Source organism: Pteronotus mesoamericanus, unplaced genomic scaffold (assembly GCF_021234165.1).
Source record: "Pteronotus mesoamericanus isolate MK-2021 breed Mesoamerican mustached bat unplaced genomic scaffold, CSHL_Meso_final contig_52, whole genome shotgun sequence".
In the NCBI taxonomy this organism is placed as follows: Eukaryota; Metazoa; Chordata; class Mammalia; order Chiroptera; family Mormoopidae; genus Pteronotus; species Pteronotus mesoamericanus.
Window position 1 is genome coordinate 74881 of NW_026555189.1, and position 20337 is coordinate 95217.

At 46.5% G+C, this 20337-nt stretch overlaps 1 protein-coding gene across 1 annotated transcript in view; it reads left to right on the top strand.

The window, feature by feature from the left end:
* The window catches only part of LOC129075146 (coactosin-like protein), a 41119-nt gene extending 21037 nt beyond the window's left edge, over window positions 1–20082 (top strand). The window contains exons 3-4 of the mRNA XM_054579112.1: window positions 4385–4542; window positions 18826–20082. Of these exons, the coding sequence (XP_054435087.1) occupies window positions 4385–4542; window positions 18826–18936 (269 nt within the window). The 3' untranslated portion in view covers window positions 18937–20082. The remainder of the gene's footprint in view (window positions 1–4384; window positions 4543–18825) is intronic.
* Window positions 20083–20337: the final 255 nt, after the last annotated feature.

Genomic DNA, 20337 nt, shown 5'->3' on the forward strand with positions numbered 1-20337 from the left:
CGCCCTTCACATCCCATCCCTTCCATTTAATCCTCACAACTTCCTTATGAGGTAGGTATGTGACCCACTTTTCAGATGAGGAAACTGAGGCTTAGAGACATTTAAAGTCACAGAGCTGGTACAAAGTGGAGGAGAGTTTCTAGTGGATTTTGGAACTTAGACTCAACCTGGATACCACAGAGCCGAAGGTCGCAGGTGAACAGGCCACAAAGCGGCAGGTGTAGACACCGGTGCCAAGGCCTCTGACCGAGGGGCTCAGGGCGTCTTCTCCCGGAGTGAGCGTTTGTGCTTCTCCCACGGGGGTCACCCAGAGCTGCCCCCTCTACTCCTGAACCTCATTCTGTAAAGATGTGCTGTTGGCTCCATTGGGGACCAAGTGACACCAAGAGGGTGACAGCAACCTCAAGTATCAACTGTCTTCTGGCCAGTTTTGCCATCTTAGTGCACTCACATGTGCACATATGCATACACACGCGCACACACACACCTGACACATGCACACGCGGGTGCACATGCACACAGACATGCGCGTGCGCACTACATACGGGCATGCTGAGGAGTAGCTATGCCTTTCTCAGGTGATATTGCCACGTTTTCCTGTGTGAGAGAGTGATGTTAGGCGATCAATGAGGAGACGTGATGTTTTACACTTCTAACGTGGTGCCGTGGCTGTGTGTTTGTGTTTGCCCTGCCTAGTTTGTCCAGAAGAGGAAAGGCAGCCCAACCAGTGTCTAAGAACTAGAACTTTCTCCTGAACAGACCAGTTTGAGGTCACAATGGCCTTACAGCCTCCCTCAGGGTGAATTGGCGGGGAGAGAGGCTTCAGGTCTGTGTGGGCAGCTGTGAAAATGACTTTTCAACATTTGGCCAAATATTGAGCACCAAATATTTGTAAGCATAACATGACTCTTGGATTTTCAAAACATCAGCAATCTTGTTGGTCAAACCATTATCAGATAAGTGCCTACAAGCCACTCAGGGAAACAGCCTCGCCGGCCATGGTAATTTAAATGACATTGGCCTGCAGTTCTGGAAGAGCCACAAAGGCCCAGTTCCCTGTGTCCCTGAGGGTAGGGGTTGTGACCTACCTTGTGCCAGGTTGTGAGTTAGTCCTTCACAACCTTCCCACATGGAGGCTTTGGCCAGAGATTGGGCAGGTGGATCCAAATGCTGTCACAGAACCCAAATGTCCAGGTTGACCTATGTGGAAATGGTAAATAGAGTGGTTCCCATGGAAACAGACTGCCTGTTGGGTTGTTTTGTTTTTTATTTTTTGCTTGTGTTGCCTTGGCATCGCCTCCCCCTCAGGTCAAGGGTGCAATTTAATTAAACACTTTGGTGCTAGTTTTCCTTTTCCTCCAATAACACTACTCAAAACTGTGCATTGGCTTCCCAAACACTGCCGTGGATGCTGGGAAATGTTCGGAAGCTTACCCCCACTCTCTGTCTGCAGCACCCGTGTGTGGCTGGCTGTGTGAATTTCAGTTCCTCAGTCCCACTGGCCTCATTTCCTGTGCTCACTCCCCACCTGGCAGCTCCTCCCTGTGGCTGCGGCTTCAGGGGAAAGATTCTACCTTGTCAGAGCCTTGAAAACTCATGCAGGTTTCACAGTGATCATATTTAATCCTCCTGATCAACTAATGAGGGTGGTAAAAATCTTTGCAAGCATCCCAAATGTCCATCAGCAGATGAATGGATGAATTGGTTGTGGTATATCCATACAATGAAATATTATTCAACCATAAAAGGAATAAAGTACTGACCACGCCACAGTGCGGGTGAACCTTGAAACCACGCTGAGTGAAAGAATCCAGACACAAAAGACCACACAGTGTATGATTCCATCTGTGTGAAATGTCCAGAACAGGAAAATCCGGAGACAGAAGGCAGATTAGTGTTGCTTAGGGCTGGGGGAAGGGAGGGTGTGGAGTGATCACTACTTGGTACGGGGTTTCTTCTGGGAGTGATGCAAGTGTTCTGGAATTAGATGGTGATGACCACACAATATTGTGACTGCACTAAATGCCACTGAATTTTATGCAAAAGAATAGTTAAAATGGTGAATTTTATGTTATGTGACTTTTACTTCAATAAAGAAAAAAAGAAGGGAGGACAAAAAAAAATAATCACCTCATTTTACAGATGAGGCAGCTGTGGCTCAGATGTATGGGGACTAAATAAGTCAGAGCCTTGGGAGTAAGAGACAGCGCTCACCCCCATGTGGGAATCTCCTGGACTCCTCCTCTACTTCCCATGGCAAGTTGGTCACTAAGCCCTGTTGATTTGGCCTGTGAAGTGTCCTTGAGACCACCTTTCCTCTCTGCCCCCAGTGCCTTGTTATCTGCTGCCGCCCTGGTCAGGTCCCATGATGGGCACTCACTGAACTCCCCTGGCAGGGGAGGCAGACACACCCAAGCTGCCTAGGTCCTTGGCTTCAAGGCTGGCTTTGTCATTAGTATGTTCCTTGGGGCATATCACAGGACTTCTGAGCCTCCTCTATCAAATGGCGTTTTGGATGTTGAGGAAGATGATGGCAGTAGCTCCCACCCCCACCACCAGCATGGTAATGAGATATAAACATAAATGTGCTTTATAAACTAAGGGGTGCTATGCCTATGTGAATAGTCATAATGATCTGTTTCCTTTATGAAATAAACAGTGGGAGTCCCCTGGCCTGGATTGCGGAGTCTGAATCCGGAGTCTGTGGCCTGCTGAGAACTGTTTCTTAGCTTTCTTGGGACAGGTGCTTCCATATTAGACAGCAGAGTTGTTGTCCGACAGTGCTCAGGCTTTGAGGTACTAACTAGGCAGTGAACTTGATCAGCTCCGTACTCTGTTTCCATTACACTCACAGGGCTCGTGGTCTTAGTGAACACCTGTACATTGTGTGGGTTTCAGCATAGAGGCGCTTAAAAGACTCTAGGAAGAAAGGCTCCTTGATTTAAATAATTATTTAAAATCCTCGCAAGCATCAGCATTACCTGGGTGCTAGTTGTGCAGACTGCAGGGCCCCGTCCTAGATCTGCTGAATCAGAATCTGTATTTTCGCAAGACCCCCAAGAGTCAAGTATACACAAATATTTGAGAAGTTTACCCTATACACTGTCAACGGATACCTGAGAGATTTGAAAGCTAGCAACCACAAGCCATTAAGAATATCAGTGCCGAGCAGAGCAGCTGGTACAAAAATAACCCAAACCAGTAGTATCCCCATGTGCCAGCCTTTGCCAGTTAGGGACTGTAAGGAGATCTCACTGATAAGTACAATTAGAATATGAACTATTTAGAAATTAAGCAGAGCAAGGATATGTGATTTCTCAATGAAAAGCACAGAATTTTGTGGAAGACATAAAGGGGGTCCTGATTAAATGGGAACACAAACTATACCTAGAAATTCATTCTTGGCTAGGGGCGGTTCTGCCTCCCAGGGGACATTGGGCAATGTTTAGACACATTTTTGGTTGTCATAGTGGGTTGGAAAGTGTGATACTGGCATCTAGGAGGTAGTGGCCAAGGGTGCCGCTTAACATTCTGCGATGCACAGGGTGTCCCACAACAAAGCATGATCCAACCCACTCTCCTAGTGGGACACGCGCGCACACACACACACACACGGCACTTTAAAAATTCAAGAACGTATTGGTAACACAGGAAGTGGTGGTCAGGGGAACTTAGCATGGTGGACTGTGGGAGAGATTCTAAAGTGACAATAATGAAAAAAGTGTGGTAATGAAATGAAATGTAGATGTAGATCAATGGAAGAAAATAACCTCTAGAGTCGTTTTAATACAAATGACTGTATAAGCTGTAGCAAGCAGAACACACCTAATGGAAGAATATTCAGAATTCTTAATGGCCTAGTTGTCTAGCCATAAGCTGGACATGCCCAGTGGGCCCAGAGCTGTATCCCAGGCCAAATAAGGGCCACTTCCTCCCCATCCAACCCCTCCCCTAACCAGGTTCCCATGTCCATGTGGCTTTCCTATTCCTATTCCTAGTGAGGTCCTAAAGACGGCATAAGACGAGTCGACGAACTTCTCCCTAAGTAAGATCCAGGGCTTGAGCCTTGACGGAATGAGAGCTGGGAAGGTTGCAGGTATAGTCACCAAAGAGGCTGGGTTCACATCCCAGCGTGGCTTCCTACTACCTCTGCAGCCTTGGGAGTGTCAGGTGGCCCCTCTGAACCTTCATTTCCTGTCTCTGAAATGGGCATCAAAGCCTCGGTGCTGTTGTGGGAATCAAATGTCAGAATGTTGGCCAAGGTCAGTGTCGGGTCCCAGCTGCGCTGCTCTGGGTGCACTCATGGTTCATAGCCTCTCCTTAGAGATGTGGTTTTGGGGTGTTTTAACCAAACCCTATGCCCTCTTTTTGCTGTTGGCCGCAGATGATATCCGATTGTTCGCCTTTGTGCGCTTCACCACGGGGGACGCCATGAGCAAGAGGTCCAAGTTCGCCCTCATCACGTGGATCGGTGAGAATGTCAGTGGGCTGCAGCGAGCCAAAACCGGCACAGACAAGACCCTGGTGAAGGAGGTCGTGCAGGTAATTGGCCTTGTATTCCTTCTGGACCTGGGGTCACACCCAAAAACGGTCACCATCCAGCAGGGACAGAGAAGGCTGAGTTTGGCTTCTGGGTCTATGATTTAGCTGTGAATTAAGTAAGCCATGCTTTGTCTCTGGACCACTACAGCCATTGGTGAAATGCTACCAAAATTGTTTTCAGCGTGCGGGCTAGGAAACAGGCAGCTGTGTTTGTGATCCTGCCCATTGTCTGCTAGAAGCATGGTGGTTGGGGGTTTGCCTTTGAGGTTGGGGCAGGTGGCTTGTGGAGGAGGGGGGCCGGAGTGGCAGCCTCTACCCATTTGCATTGTCGATGATCATGGTGGACTCCAATGGTGGCCGTGGGGAGCTCATGTGAGACTTCATGCACGCCCTCACTGAGTGGTGCCTGGCACACAGTGGGTACTGGATAACACTTATTGAATGAATAGATGTTAACTGTAGGAGAGCCAGTGGGGGGCTTTATCATAGTCTTGGTGGCCACAGATTGACAAAGGCTGTATCAGCAATGGCACAGACTCCTGGACTGGATAGCTGGGCACTGGTCATGGCTGACTTATTCCCAAGTCCCTCTTTGCCTGAAAAGAAAGACGGGAAGGCGGGTGTGCCCTTGGTTTTGTCTCTGAGCTTCTGAACAGTTCTACTTGTAGAGCTTTCAGTTGTAAAATAGTTTTCATTCTGGATATAATGAAAAGTGACACTTGGAAACTTCCAAGGTTGGGCACGGGCATGGAGGCACGCTGAGAAGAGGAAATCAGAATTCCAGAAAGAAAAACCAAGGGCAGGAGACTGCGAGAGAGAGTTCTCTTCTTGCCAAAGGGTTCTCCATTTTGCAAAAGGATTTTTGCAAAACCCATGGTAGGGAGGTGTGGTCACTATTGGGTAGGGGTTTCTTGTTCAGGTGATGAAAATATTCTAAAATGACTATGGTGATGGCTGTACATACCCGTGACTATACCAAAAGCCACTGAATTATAAAAAACAAAACAAAACACACATGCAAATAGGCTGTATGCCATGTGGAATCCTGGACTGGGTCGTGGAACAGAATGAAGCCTGGAGCTTAGTTCCAGCACTGTTCCAACGCTGGCTTCCCCACTGTGACACGCATACCACAGTAACACAAGAGGTTAATAATTGTGAAATGGGGTGCAAGGTATATAAGAGCTTTTGGTATTGTCTCTTGCAACTTTTCTGTAAATTGAAAATTATCCCAAAATAAAACTTTTATTTAAAAAATAAGAAAGAAAAAAATCCCTACCATTCCATTAGCACAGCCTATTTTTCCATCTCCCCCACCAGCTGTGTGGGCGAGCTCCCCCACCGCTCTGCCTTGATGCAGACACAGCCTGCAAATCGCTCTCTGGTCGGCTTCTTTTTTATTTTTTCATTTAACGTAATTTCATAAATTATGCACCTGCAAAGCCTCTGTAATGAATGTTTTTCTGGTGGCTGACTGTCCCATGTCCCAAATATACTGTAATGTACTAAGTGTTCCCCTGTTGTTGGCCTCTTGATTGCCTCTACTTTTTATTTTTATGAATAATGTTTCAGCCAACAGTCTGATACACGCAGCTCCTTTCTCTCTCCCCACAAGTTGTTTCTTTAGAATACATTTTCAGGACGTGCGGTTCCAGAATTAATAGGCATGATGATCATTTTAAAAAGGTATGAGTTGTCAGCCCTGGCCAAGTGACTCGGTTGGAGCATCATCCCATACACAAGAAGGTTGCAGGTTCGATCCCCGGTTGGGGCATATATGGGAGCAACTGATTGATGTTTCTCTCTCGCATCAATGTCTCTCTCTCTCTCTCCCCCTGCTTCCTCTCTCTCTCAAATCAATAAATATACCTTTGGATGAGGATTTAAAAAAAAGTTATGTGTTGTTAGATTACCTTCTAATAGGGTTATTACTATGCCTCGGACATAGTGAATATTCAATAAATGGTTTTAATGGTAACCCAGTTTTCAGAGGGTAGCCTTTACGCCAGCAGAATGGAAAATGCAAAAGAATGCACATTCCGTGGGCAACATCTGCTGAATTCTGCCATCCACACTGAGTTAGCTCTCTTCATTGGCTGATCCTGGGAGTGGCCACGAGAGAAGGGGACAAGCTGGGAGAGAATGTTTGCCAGGTGTCCAATGAGGAGTCTTGCAAATTGTGTTGATCAAATACAATAATGTAAAATGGATCATTTTAGCCATTTTAAAGTATACAATTCAGTGGCATTAAGTACATTCACTGTGTTGGGCAATGATCACCATTGTCTAGCTCCAGAACTATTTCCTCAGCCCCAAAGAAAACTCTGACCCATTAGCAGTCTGCTGACTTCCTTTTAATCTAGAACTCGTCTCAGGTTGGTTTAGTCGGCCAGTGAATAAGAGCGATTTGGGGAAATGTGATATTTTGGTGGGAACCCTCAGTTGATAGTATTGGTTATAATTATTTTGTTTGCAAACTCAATTATATTGCAGCAAAAAGGGAAATTGTCTGGCTCTCCGGCCTGGGACATGCAGAGTTTGCTGGCTTTAGGTGTGGCTGGATCTGGGGCTGAAGCAGGACCTTCCTTCATTTCTCTTTTCTCAGGGTTTGGCGTCAAGTGGCCTCTTAATAGTAAGAAAAATGGTCGGGGCATGATGGTTCTTGTCTTGATCCCAGGAAGAAAGCCCTCCTCCCCCAGTGTCAATCATTCCTTTAAAATGACCTTGATTGGCTCAGCTTAGGTCATATGCACATCCTGTGGGGCAGGGGGTGGGGCTTCATGACTGGCAGCTCTGGCATGATTCCTGTTAAAAGAAAGGGATGCAGGTATCCGGTGGGGGAGCGGGGATGCATCTTGAACCACAGGTGCAATGTAATATTTTGACCATGACCTTTTGCATTTCCACCTATACATTTAAAACGTTTATAACCTGAAGCTATTACAAAACCTCACATTAATACTATGGTTGCAAATATAGCTGGTTAAATTACAAGGGGTCAATTTTGCTGGCATAGTTGTGTCTTTTGACAGTCACAAAAATCATGCTGATCCTGGCATGTGTGTATGTTTCCCCTTGGTTTAATGGGGACGTGGACCAGATGTCCTCTAAGGGACCTTCCAGATGAGCCATTTTGGGTCACGTGTTTTGGGGACTGGGTCACTTTCCCAGCTTTTGCCATGATTTCCACGTGAAGAATAAGTGGGTTCACTTTTAGTTTAAAATTATTAATGCACCCTTGGTTTTTATTGTAATAGAAGTAGTGTACCCACATCCTTATGCTCTGTGTGAAATGCAGAGAATGTAGATTGATTTACATCCAGTAAAATCAAGAAGATGGGGCTTCTACCTGCCTAATCGTGAGCAAGTCTTCCTTCCTTCCTGGGCCTCTGTTTCCCCATTTATAAAATGAGTTGGATGAGGTGACTTGCTGTGTTATATTCTGTTCTGAGATATTCTGAAATTTGTCATTTTTTAATGGGGTACTTTGTTTATGACAACATCTTACCTTTAAGCGAACCTTATTTTACTTTGTCGGACAAAAAGACAGGGTATGCAATGGTCTGGAGTGTAGTCTTTTGAACCAGATGACATGGGGTCAGATTTCAGCTCTACCACATACTGTGTGGCCTTTGGCATATTGCTTACCCTCTCTGGACCTCAGTCTCCTGAGATCCAAAACAGGGGTAATATGGTATCTGCTTCTTTGGGTTGTTGTGGGGATTAAATGAGTAAATATAGGGAAAGTGTTTAGAACCATGTTTGGTGAAGATCTGGAAGGAGTTATAGTTATTCCAGGTTGTCCCTTTTAGACCCCAGTGTGATGCCCAGCTTCCTATGCTGTGAATTATTTCCTTAGGAGATGGTGGATCCACATGGTGAGCCGCAGGTATGGGGCATGAATCTTGATCTGAGTTGCCTAATTGTCTTGCAAATGGCTTAGACCAGAGTCAAAACCGTATCAATACCGCAAAGTCCTGGCCTCACCCACCCCTGCCAGTGCTGACTTCAGATGATCCACACCTCACCTGGGGCCTGCTTGTATAGGTGCATCGGCATATGGAGGAACTGAGCCCAGAGCAGTGCATAAGACTTGTCCCAGACCCGCAGGCTAGCAAAGCAGCAGGTCCTGCACTGGAGCTCAGTGTTAAAAGTCAGGAGGTTTGACGCTGGGTCTCTTTCACATGTATGCAGAGCCAGGCTGAGAAGCTGAGCCATGTTAGTGGCTGGGGGAAAACAGGGCAAAGAAGACAGGCTGCCAGGACAGTCGGGCTGGGTGATGGTGACCCCGGGCCTGAGTTCCGGGCATGTGACGATCAGACAGCACACATGGCTGCTTCTCCACCGCTGTCACCTGCTGCACAGAGGCACCAGGCTGGTGCCGAGGACAAGTTGCCCATCCCCTTGTTGTGGCATCTCTGTGGAATTATGGGGACAGTGCAGTTGCCACCGGTAAGAGACCTGCCTTTGTCAAGCCAGGTTGTCTTGCTTGGAGCCAGCCTTGGTCAGTGACGCATCAAGTTTGCCTTGCAGGATGGCTTTATTCACATGATCTTTTTATTTGCTTTTTAACATATGAATATCCATGAGGCCACGTCCTTGGGGCCAAGAGGGTACATCTCAGTTTTCAGTGTTGGGAAAAGAGTAGAGTGTCTCCCCCCAGAAACCGTGGAGACAGGAAGGACAGACAGCACGCAATTGTCAGTTCGGTGTGTATTCTGATGGCTTCTAACCCCCAGGAGCAGGGTCGGCTTAAACTCTGGAGCTCATCCCACCCCCCAGGGCCCGATGTACTCAACACTCCTCTGGGAGGGTCACTTTTGTGTGCCAGTGTGGAAATAATATTAGTATCAATAGTTTTATTGTGTCCCTACCATGTGTCTGACACTTTTCAGGACTTTACACTTGGTAAATCATTTATTCTTTAAAAGAAGGCCATTTCTGTCATCATCCCCATTTTACAGATGGGGAGCCTGGGCCTGGGAAAGTTGTGACTTGCTCCAGGTCCCAGTGCTTGGACACGGTGGAGCTCTGCCCGGATCCCAGGCTGCCCGGATCCCAATGCCCCCACTCGATCATCTCGCCTCATTGCATGTTTCCCAAAAGTCCTCCAGCACCAAGTAAAATGTCTAGAGGCCACATGTGTTTTGGAAACTACTTTTGTAGACTCACACGGCACGTGAAAGGCTCTGAGAAGTTCTGCAGGAAACAAACCTTTTATATTTTTTAAAAATTTTACTGCTTCTCAATTTTTCTTACGATTGAAGCTTTTAATTTTTTTATCCTCACCCAAGGACACTTTTCAAGTGGACACTAAACGTGGTTGCTTAGTGCTTATTTTTAAACAAATGCTGAGCCCTGGCTGGGTGGCTCAGTTGGTTGGAGTGTCATCCTGTACACCAAAAACGTGGATTCCATCCCAATCGGGGCACGAATGGGACGTGACTGACTGATGTTTCTCTCTCTCTCTCTCTTCCCCTTCTTCTTTCTCTAAAATCAATAAAATGTAACCTCAGGTGAGGATTAAAAAAAAATTTTTTTTTTAAATGCTGCTATGTCAAATAGAAAAGATCATCAGCTTAAGGGGGAGTGAGATCCAAGTTGATATTCCAGCTCCATCAACTGTTAGCTTGAGGACTTTGGGCAAGTAATCTCATCTCTAGAATCTGTTCTCTCTTATGAAAAAGAGAATATAAATTTTCACAGAGCTGTTGGAAGGACTGAAGAAAAGCAATGGCTGTGAAGAGTTTTTCCTTTTTGGTACCTGGTAAACTCCTACCATTCTTCAAAACCCCCATTCTGTACCCCACTCTACCAGCCTCCGTCAGAAGTAATTACTTCTTTATTTGTGTTTCTACTAGGATCCAGGTTCCACGAATTATAAATTATAAATAAGTGTCTCTAGAAAGTAATCTTGAGGGCAGGGACCATGGGCACTGTATTCTGTACTAGGCATATAACAGGTACTGAAAAACACAAAAACAAAACACGAAGAAATGAATGTCTTCACATAGGCTCTAGCCTGTGTCTTAGTCTTTCTATATTCCCAGGACAGAGGCTAGTGAATCTTTAAATGTCCTTTGGGTTTAATTACATTGTGGGAGCCCGTTACACTTGGGGAGGGATATGGGGGTTGATCGGAATTTCTAAAGGTTCTCCTTTTGTTTCACTAGACAGCAGAGGTTAGCCCTGGTTGGGTCAGCAGGGAGAATCTACACACCTCCGTTTAATGAGAGTACGGGCTGCTGCTGCCCCATGCTAAGTGTCAGTTGCCACACAGCACTTGGGGACCATCCACAGACTCCTCATTGCCCTCCTGAGGGTTTCAACTGTTTGTGCTTACGCTTCTTCAAGCCTGCAGTTCCTGGTAAAGCCTTTGTTCTCCTCAGAGCCAGAAAAGGCCTTTTGCGTTGGTTCATTTCACCTGGGCCTGGGCTCAGGCAATGGGGCTTTGTTGCCCATGTCCTATATGTATAATTTTTTATTTTATTTTGTTGATTGATTGATTTTTGAGAGAGAGAGAGAGAGAGACACTTTGACTCATTGTTCCATTTATTTTTTACGCATCTGTCGGTTGATTCTTGTATGTGCCCTCTCTGAGGATCAAACTCACAACCTTGGTGTATCAGGATGACGCTCTAACCAACTGACCTACCTGGCGAGAGAGCTTCTGTCATGTGTTTAAAAGACAGCCACCCAATGACAAGTACACAGCTCCTCAGCAGCCTGTGATAAGGTGATGCCAGGTGCCGTGTTTGGAGGGCCAGGCTTATTCATCGTGAGCCATGTGCTCTCACTATCCCCGACATACAGATGAGGAAACAAAAGTTTGGAGGGATGAGTCCAAGGGGAGTATTGAGTCAGAAGTCAAATCGGGGGGGCATCGGAGACCCCTGTAATGGTGGGGTGGGCAGTCAGGCCTGTGGCTGGCTCTGTGCTCCAGAGTTCTTTTAAACAAGCTCTCTGGAAATTTGGGGTCATGATATAACTCATGGAATTGTAAAAATTAAATAAGATACTGTATTTAATGTGTCTAATGTATGTAAAGTATTTGATGTAGGTACTATTTACTTAGTTATTCAACTTTTGTTGAAATTGAAAATAGTTTGGTATTTACCAACAGTGAGCATCTGTGAGTATGAGTTATCCTTTAAAAAAAAAAATCCGGTGAATCATTTCTTTGGGAAAAGTCCCCCAAAATGGGTGTGGCTAAGGAACAAGAAGTGCTGGGTACAATTTTCACCAGGTAGAAACTGAAGACCTAAACTTGGATTTAATCTTGCTTATCAGCTGATGAATAGCAGGGGCTCGTTGGAGCTCTGGGTTAAGAGGATTCTGAGGTTAAGTCTGAACTTAGGGGGAAAGTGCATGATTGATTTGTGATGTCTGCCATGGCTCTACAAGGAGAGAGTTGACTATGTTTTCCCCATTCTTGCCCTGTTCTAGCTGGAGCCATAGTCAGAAATCAGGCAAAGTGGAGTCAGGGCTTCTGTAAAGGTCTGTGGTCAGGAAAGCAGGGATCAGATTCCAAGCAGTTCCTGAAATGCTAAAGAGGTGGGTCGTCTTGCAGGGTGAGGGTGTGAGGCATACGGATGGTGGCCCCTGGTTTTGGCCCAAAGCTATCCGCAGCATGCTTTAGGATGTCATGCCTCCTGTCCTCCATCTGCACTGGACGGTTATCCTGTGCCCATCAGGAATGTGACTGCATGCCTCTCTCTTGTCCTTTGTTCTCTCCTTGGTGAAGTCAGGTCTCATCACTGCTGAACTATGGTGGTGACGCAGATGCCTTTGTTACTGAATCTTGTGTCAAGCACAAGACCACAGCATTTGGATGTTTGTTTTTCGCTTTTCTGTGATGACTCATGCCTATTGTAAGAACTTGTTCTTTTTGAGTAAATTACACCTTGCTGGATGGATTTTTAAAACCTTGCTCTTTGAAGCACTTTTGAACCGTTGTAAGAGGGAAGTGTGGGAGGCCCAGAAGGGGTTGGCGGCTGAGTGCCCTGCAGGTCTGACGCTGTGCGTTTTCATCTGGCTCATGTTCCAGCTGCTGGGGTCCAACTGCTTTTCTTCAGCGCACCACGGTCTCAGGTTTGTAATTTAATCTTTTCCCACTTGGGGAAAATGCATTATTGTGGCCAGCATGTGTCTCGTCCACCCCCTGCTCCATCTCTCGCAAGTGGGAGAAGAAAGTCTATACCCTACACTGTTTTGCAAGGGTTTGGGAAGGGCCTGCAGCTAGACACAGCTTTCCTGTAAAAAGCCAAACGCTGATCCTAAAGTTGACTTTTTTGTGCCAGTTTTCTCCATTGCCCCTTGGATCGTCGTGTCCAAACCAGAATTTGTCCTCTGTGCTCATGGTGCAAATCCATGGATGACTGGTGGGAAAAGAGCCCGGAGAACCGGCTGTCAAGCCCTCTTCCTTCACGCAGATGGAAACCAGGGCCCTGAGCCATTGGCTGCTTCCTTTGGGGCAATTTAGAGCCCTTGAGTTGTCTTTTTCGGCTCTCAGAGAACCCTAAGTACCAGAATTTTTACTTCTGAGGATTTAAAACAGTGTCTGACCTATAATAGGCGTTGAGTAAGCATGTGTTTGCTGGAAGAATGAACTGCATTAGCTCACATTGTCTTTGGATACCATGAAGGTCATTCCTCCTACCTGGCCCTACTTTGTAGAAATGTGCGTTGCTGACATCACAGATGTAACTGTCAAAGCCTCCCCACTCATTTTCTTCCTGGACCTTCCCCCACATTCTCTAGCCACCCACCCAGACCTAATGCTTTAGGTAGAAGACCTGACAGTTCTGCCCAACAGACCTCGTCCCTGTCCTCCCATGGCTTGACTCTGTCCCCAGGTTTTGGGTGTGCAGCTGGACGTGGCATCTTCCCTCTGCAAGGGCAAGGGGGTGGCAGTGTCACTGCCTTGGTTATTTGGAGGATTCCCCAGTCTTCCCTTCATTAACAAATGAATGGTGAGGATGGAGAAATCAGTGTGGGGTGAGAGAAGAGCAGCCAGCCACCTCCTGTGCCTTCCTTCTGAGCATTTCGGAAAACTCCTTTATAGCTGACTTCCCTAACAATCTTGAGAATGAAGGCGAACCTAGGATCATTTAAAATATCATCTAATCATCCTTGAGCACTTACTCTGTGCCAGGCATGCTCACAGAGTGTCCCAGCACTTTGTACACTCATCAGACCCTCCCATCAGCCCTAGGATGTGGGTCCTCTTATGGTCCCCATCTGCAGATGAGGAGACTGAGGCTCAGGGCAGGTAAGTCAGGCTGCTGGAGATGCACATGAACAATTGTCCCTATTTGTATTTGACCCAGATCTGCTCCCAGCATGCTTTAAGACTGAAGCTGAGGTTTAAACTCAGGCAATTGAGAGCCATTTAAAAAATGAGATGACTTGAAACAAAGAATAGGAAAATATTTATGTACTTTTTAAAAAAGATTTTATTTAGTTATTTTTAGAGAAAGGGAGGGAGAAAGAGAGGAAAAGGGACATCAATGTGTGGTTGCCTCTCACACACGTCCCCAACTAGGAAGGTGACCCATAACCCAGGCATGTGCCCTGACTACGAGTCGAACCAGTGACCCTTTGGTTCACAGGCCGGCACTCAATCTATTGAGCCACACCAGCCGGGGCATATTTCTGCACTTTTTAAACCAGCCCTTGTGAATAGATTCTTGACTATGTACTGAGCCTGGTTCCTAACGCTTGTTCTTCTCTAGAGTTGCCATCCTGGGAAGCCAACCAGTATCTGTCTCACATCTTTGAAGCGTGAGCATATGTGCTCTTGAGAAAAGTCACAGGGACAGAATGTGTCCTGAACTTGGTTGGTGTACGTTTCTAAATCATCTTGGAGTCATGTTTAGCTGGATGGTGATTCTTCCTTTGACAAGTTCTGCTGTGGCAGAAAAGGGCGAGATCCTGCCTGAAAGTTATTAGCCAGGGACACAGCGTTCCAGGACATGACAAAGATCTTTCTAGAACCACAGGTGGCAGTGTCCCCAGACTGGCACATTGTGCTTAGAACTGTGTGACATTTGGCTTAGGCAGCTTTGCCAAGCTGACATGGAGGGCCGGGCAGTCGTGGGCAGCCCAGGAGGTGGGTTGCAGTGGCGAGGATATGAGAGACCACGGCCAGGACCTCCCCCCTCTCTGCTCTCCACTCCGCCCCTGCCTTAAGGCTGCCATGTGCCCTGGGGTGAACTGGTCCCCACCTCTTGGTCTCTTGTTGCTTCTCTATCAAATGAGGTGGTGAATGTCAGGGTTTAAAGGCTCTTTCAGCTCCGTCCCTTCCCCTTTTTTTTGTTCACGAAGGTATAATTTATATAGAGGAAAACGCACAAACCTTAGGTATATAAATTGATAAATTTTGAATTTTAGAGTTTTGAATTTTTGTACATACCTATGAATCCGCCACCCAGATCAAGCCCTGGAACCCAGATTTCCAGCCCCCGGAAGGCTCCCCTGCCCCGCTCAGATCAGCTCCGGTGTTTCATGATTAATGATTTTCCGTGACTGAGCACAGACTCTCTCCCGTTCCATCTAGACCTGACTGTCACTGGCTACCTGTGGCTTCTGAGCACTCGGGGTTTGGCTTGTCGTACTGCTGTGTGACACATGCGTACAATAAACAGTGGCATTGTAAGAGTGTGGAGGGAAGAATGTAGGAGAGCTTGTTGATGGTTTTGTACATTGGCCACATTAAAATAGCAATATTGTGAATATATAGAGTTAGGTAAAGTATTATTACACTCAATGTCACCTGTTTATCTTTTGCTTTTCTCAAAGGGGCTACTAGAAAATTTGAAATTCCCTCTGCGTTAGTGTTGTCCTGGGATCGGACAGTCTCCTTCCTAATAAGGAATTGTCTCTTGCGTATTGTCTGCTGCCTCTGCCCCATAGCCATTTAGTGGCACCCCGAGAGTGTCAGGGACAGTGACTGACCGTGTGGCGACGTGAACATGGCGGGGTGGCGGCCATGCTTTGCAGATGTGCTCTTGTGGTTCTCAACATGGCTGAGTCTTTGCAGGCTTCCTCAGACCTCAGGCCTTGCCCCCAGGTTGGGGTCTGGCCGCCCACAGAGCCCTGTTGGCTCATTTCTGCCTCTTATTTATTTTAAATTTTTTTCAAATCCTCACCCAAGGACATGCTTATTGATTTTAGAGAGAGGAGAAGGGAGAAAGGGAGAGAAAGAAACATCAATTGGTTGTCTCCTATATGTGCCCGGACTGGGGATTGAACCCACAATCTAGGCATGTGCCCTGGACAAGGATCGAACCTACATCCTTTTGGTGTACAGGACGATGCTCCAACCAACTGAGCCACCTGGCCAGGGCTCTGCCTCTTTTTAAAAACACAATGAAGTCCATGCCTGGGGGTGCTGGTCTCTCCCTTGCCAAGCCCAGGGCCCACTTTGCTGGCGGTGGAGAAATGTGAAGGTCTTTTTGAGTTGGGTTGTAGGTTGACTCAGACCTTTTGGGGACTTTTTGAAGAGTCCACATCCTGAGGGAAAGAATCAACTCACTTTTGAAGCCTCTGAGGGTGCGCGAGCATCCTGGGTGCGGGGAGGCCTGTGAGGGCTGCTGGGACCGCCTCTGGTGGCCACCCCCTCCCATCTGCCCTTTGGGTGCTGGTCCCGGTGGTGGGGGTGGAGGAAATTGCTTTTCTATGTGCTTTGTTTGGTAGAATAACTTTTTGCTGATCTCCTGGTTTTAAACATGTCACTGGTATGTAGCATAGGGTTTAGGGTTGCTTTTTCTGGAGTTTGAGACCGTCTTTTTTAAAAAAGTACTTTTGTTCACTTACGTTTACTGTTTATTGTTTTCATTAGATTCTGTTATCCTGTTTTGTTCCTAATTTTGGCCATAATTTGATTTCCCGTATAGTTCAGGTTGATGTGCTCACTGTAGGCTTCTTAGCCCTTATCAAACTTACTTCTTAATCTAAGTCTTCTAATGGCTAACCGATACAAACAAGAATGTCCTTATTGCTTTACGTTGCCATATATAGCTATCACAAGCCGCGAGACCTTGGACTTCCTTCTACAGGCACCTTGAGCTGTCAGCTTTTTTCTCCCGAGTCTGCCCTCTGCCCTTCCTCGTGCTGCTGGGGCTCTGGGTTGAGAAATGCATTCATTCTCGGTTCTCCTTTCTGGCTCCTACATCCAGCTCGTGTTCACTGTTCACTCGTACTGGGGACATGCACAGACCCTAGGCAGCACAGCAGGGAATAAAAAGGCTGTTTAGTCACCCTGGGCGAGTTACACAACCTCTCCGAGCCCAGCTTGTCAGTCTTATCATAAATAAAAAGCTAATATACTGAGGGAGGATTAAGTGGGGAAAATGTGTGAGGTAGTGCCTGGTCCATACTAGTTGCTTGATAAATAGTAACCTCCCCCTCCCTGTTCATGTTCTTAGTGGCTTGACCTGGTAAACAGTTTGTCTTGATACTGTAAAACTTGACCTTGAGTGCTCTCCTGCTTTCATCATTCTACGTGGAGGTATGGTGACTTATGTTGGTAATCATGTGTTGTTGTTTTTTAATTGAAGTAAAACTCACATAGCATAAAATTAACCATTTTAAAATACACAGTTCAGTGGCATTTAGTACATTCACAATGTTGTGCAACCACCACCTCTGTCTGGTCCCAAATATTTTCATCATCCCCCAAAAACCTCAGACGCATTAGTAGTCACTCCCTATTTCCCTTCCAGCCCCTGGCAGCCACTTATCTAGTCAATACTTTGTCTCTATGGGCTTACCTTTTACAGACATTTTATATAAACGGAATTTTGCACTATGTGCTCTTTCATGTGTGGCTTCTTTCATTTAGCATAATGGTTTTGAAGCTCATCTATGCTGTAGGATGAATCAGCACTTCATTTCTTTTTATGGCTGAATAATATTCCATTGTGTGGATAGATCATATTTTGCTTATCCATTCATCTGTGGATGGACATTTGAATTGTTTCCACTTTTTGGCTGTTACGAATAATGCTGCTGGGAATATCTGTGTGTGTGCGTGCAGATGTGTGCTTTCGTTTCTCTTGGGTAGATCTCTAGGAGATCTGTTGGGTCTTAGTAGCTTAGTAAAGGGTTTTAAGAATTAAGTTTGCCAATGTGTGGCAGTGTCTGGTACACAGAAGTGCTTAATAAATCGCGGTCATTATTTATGTTATTTCTGTGGAGTTTTTTTATGTGCTTGATTTTCTGACCTTTAGACTTGTTATTTTATATTTTGGTAAAATTTTCTGTATCTGTCACATTCTCAGGTTTTTCTTGTTTATTGAAGTCTTATGATCCACATATTAAAATAACTGTTGATTCCTCATGACTCAGAGTTATCAGAGTGATAAGCCAGATCACTTGCTTCACTCATTTATGCCACAAGTATGTACTGAGTGCCTCATGCGTGCCTGGCCTGCAGAGTTTCATGGTTGAAACTTGTGTACCTGAAGAGGGCACAGTGACTGCATTTAGCTTATCACTAAAACCCCATCACATGGCATGATGTTTGTTAAATGAATGCAAACAAACCCCTGACTGCAGGTAATGGAGTGTGGATGGAGAGCTCCGTAGATAATCTGTGCACTCAGTGCCTGGGTTGCTCATTCAGACCTGGATCTGGAAACCCTGCACCGTCATGACGGGGGGTGGGGGGGGGGGCGGGGAGCTGGCTCACACCGGCTCAGGAGAGCCAATCATGGGCATCTTCCCAGCTCCAAGGGCAGTGATGTCATCAACCACCGTAGGAATATTTACAGCATGGAAATGGGCAAAATTTAGAAATCAGCGCTTCTCCCTGCTTTCTCGCTCCCTCATTCTCTCCTCTCTCTTTTTTTCTTTTTCTTTTTCTTTTTTTTTTTTGAGAGCCTGGTGTTAAACATTTACCAGCACAACAGCCTGCCTCTCCAACTTCATCTCCTATTATTCTCCTGATGGTGGTTTTTCACAAATTACGCAACTGAGGCACAGAAAGTTGAAGAAATTAGTCCAAGCTAACATAGTCGGAAAATGATAGAGCCAAAATTCAAACCCACAACTGACCTTGGCCTATCACCGTGGTCTTGGTAGTACCCCCTCCCTTGATTTTTTCTGATCTTTAGTCATGTTTGTTCGTTTTTTTTCCCCTGCCAAACTATTCTGCCACCAGATTTTTATTTTGATCAGTTCTTAGTATTTCAGGTGCTAAGACTTCCTGGTGTGTTGCCTGAGCAATGCTTAGATCTTGTCGCTTCTTACCAGGAACTCTGTTTTATTTTGTTCTTGCAGAATTTCGCTAAAGAGTTTGTGATCAGTGATCGGAAGGAGCTGGAGGAAGATTTCATCAAGAGTGAGCTCAAGAAGGCCGGGGGAGCCAATTATGACGCCCAGACCGAGTAACCCCAGCCCTCCCGCTGTCCCTCGCCAGTCATTGGCCTGCTCTCCGGGGGACGGGACCGCAGCTTCAGCGACCAGCCCACCAGCCCACCAGGGAGAGGAGACACAATGAGAGGCAACAGTCCACCACCCTGTCTGCAACCCAGCTCCCCTTCCCGGCTCTCCTCCTGAGCCCTGTTGTGTCCTGTCTCGCAAAGCTCATGGAACATCTTTCTTTCCCTTCTTTTTCTTTTGTCCCCCTTTTTCTTGTTCTGAAGAAGAATCATTATGATGCTGAGATCAGATCTTGGGGCTTCCTGCGGCGACATCCTCAGATACGAGGCACCACCGCAGTGACCCCTTTTCCTGGCATTTCTCCCAGCCTGCCTGGCCTCCTCCGCCACGACCTCATGTTGCCCCGGAGACCACGCCAGTGCCGCCATCTCAGTTTTCCTCGGCTTGCCCACCCTCCTGGCGCCGAGGAGGCAGCTGAGCCCGGAGCCACGCCATCGACGGCGGCCGTCATAAGCACACGCGTTCACCCCATGTGTCAGGCTCAGACCTCCCAGAATGTGCCCCAGGGTCCCTCACCCACCTCATTCAAAGTTGCCTAAGCTACAGAGATGGTGCTTGGTGGTGAGACGTGTAGGCCTGACTCAGACCGAAGGAGAATAGATAACATTTGCCTTAAAAGTTGCCTGGCGTTCGCTTTCTCGCCCTTTTGACTGAAGTCCCACTATGGCATGGAGTGGGGGGTAAGGTCTGAGTCCAGATTTGACAGAAGGAGTCTTTCAGGGTTAACGTCAGAGGCTCCCAGAGGGATGAGGACGTTAGGGAGAGAGGCCCGGGATGCGGAACAGGAATGTAGGTAGAACTGGGAACCGATCCTTCACTTTCGGGAAGATCCTCTGCCAACAGCAGGGACAGCAGGGCCCGCGGGACCCGCGGAGCCAGAGCGCAGCTGCACCCAGCCTCTGGGGACCAGAACACCTGTGGTCTCAATCCTACGTCTGCACCACACAGTCAAAGGATTTTTTTTTTTTTCCCAAAGAAAGATGAGATTGGCTTGGTTCTTCATGAGCATATTTTATATTGTTCTCTTTCTCTTTTTCCTTGTTCATTTCTTTTTGGGGGGAGGAAATCTGTGCTGTATTGGGGTTGTGAAGAACATCTGCACTCAAACAGTTTACAGAAATAAATTTTTTGTTGTTTTTCAAAAAACGGTTTGTCTGAAAGCATTTTTTCTTCTTTTTTTTTTTACTATAAAAACAAAGGCCATTGTCATCTTCAGATTTAACAGGCATCTCTGGGGCTGCTGGTGCCTAGGCACATTCCTATTGAGAATCTTACTTTAGTTTTTAACAACCACCTTAAGAAATAGGCACTGTTTGGATCCCCATTTTCTGGAAATGGAGGCTCAGAGAG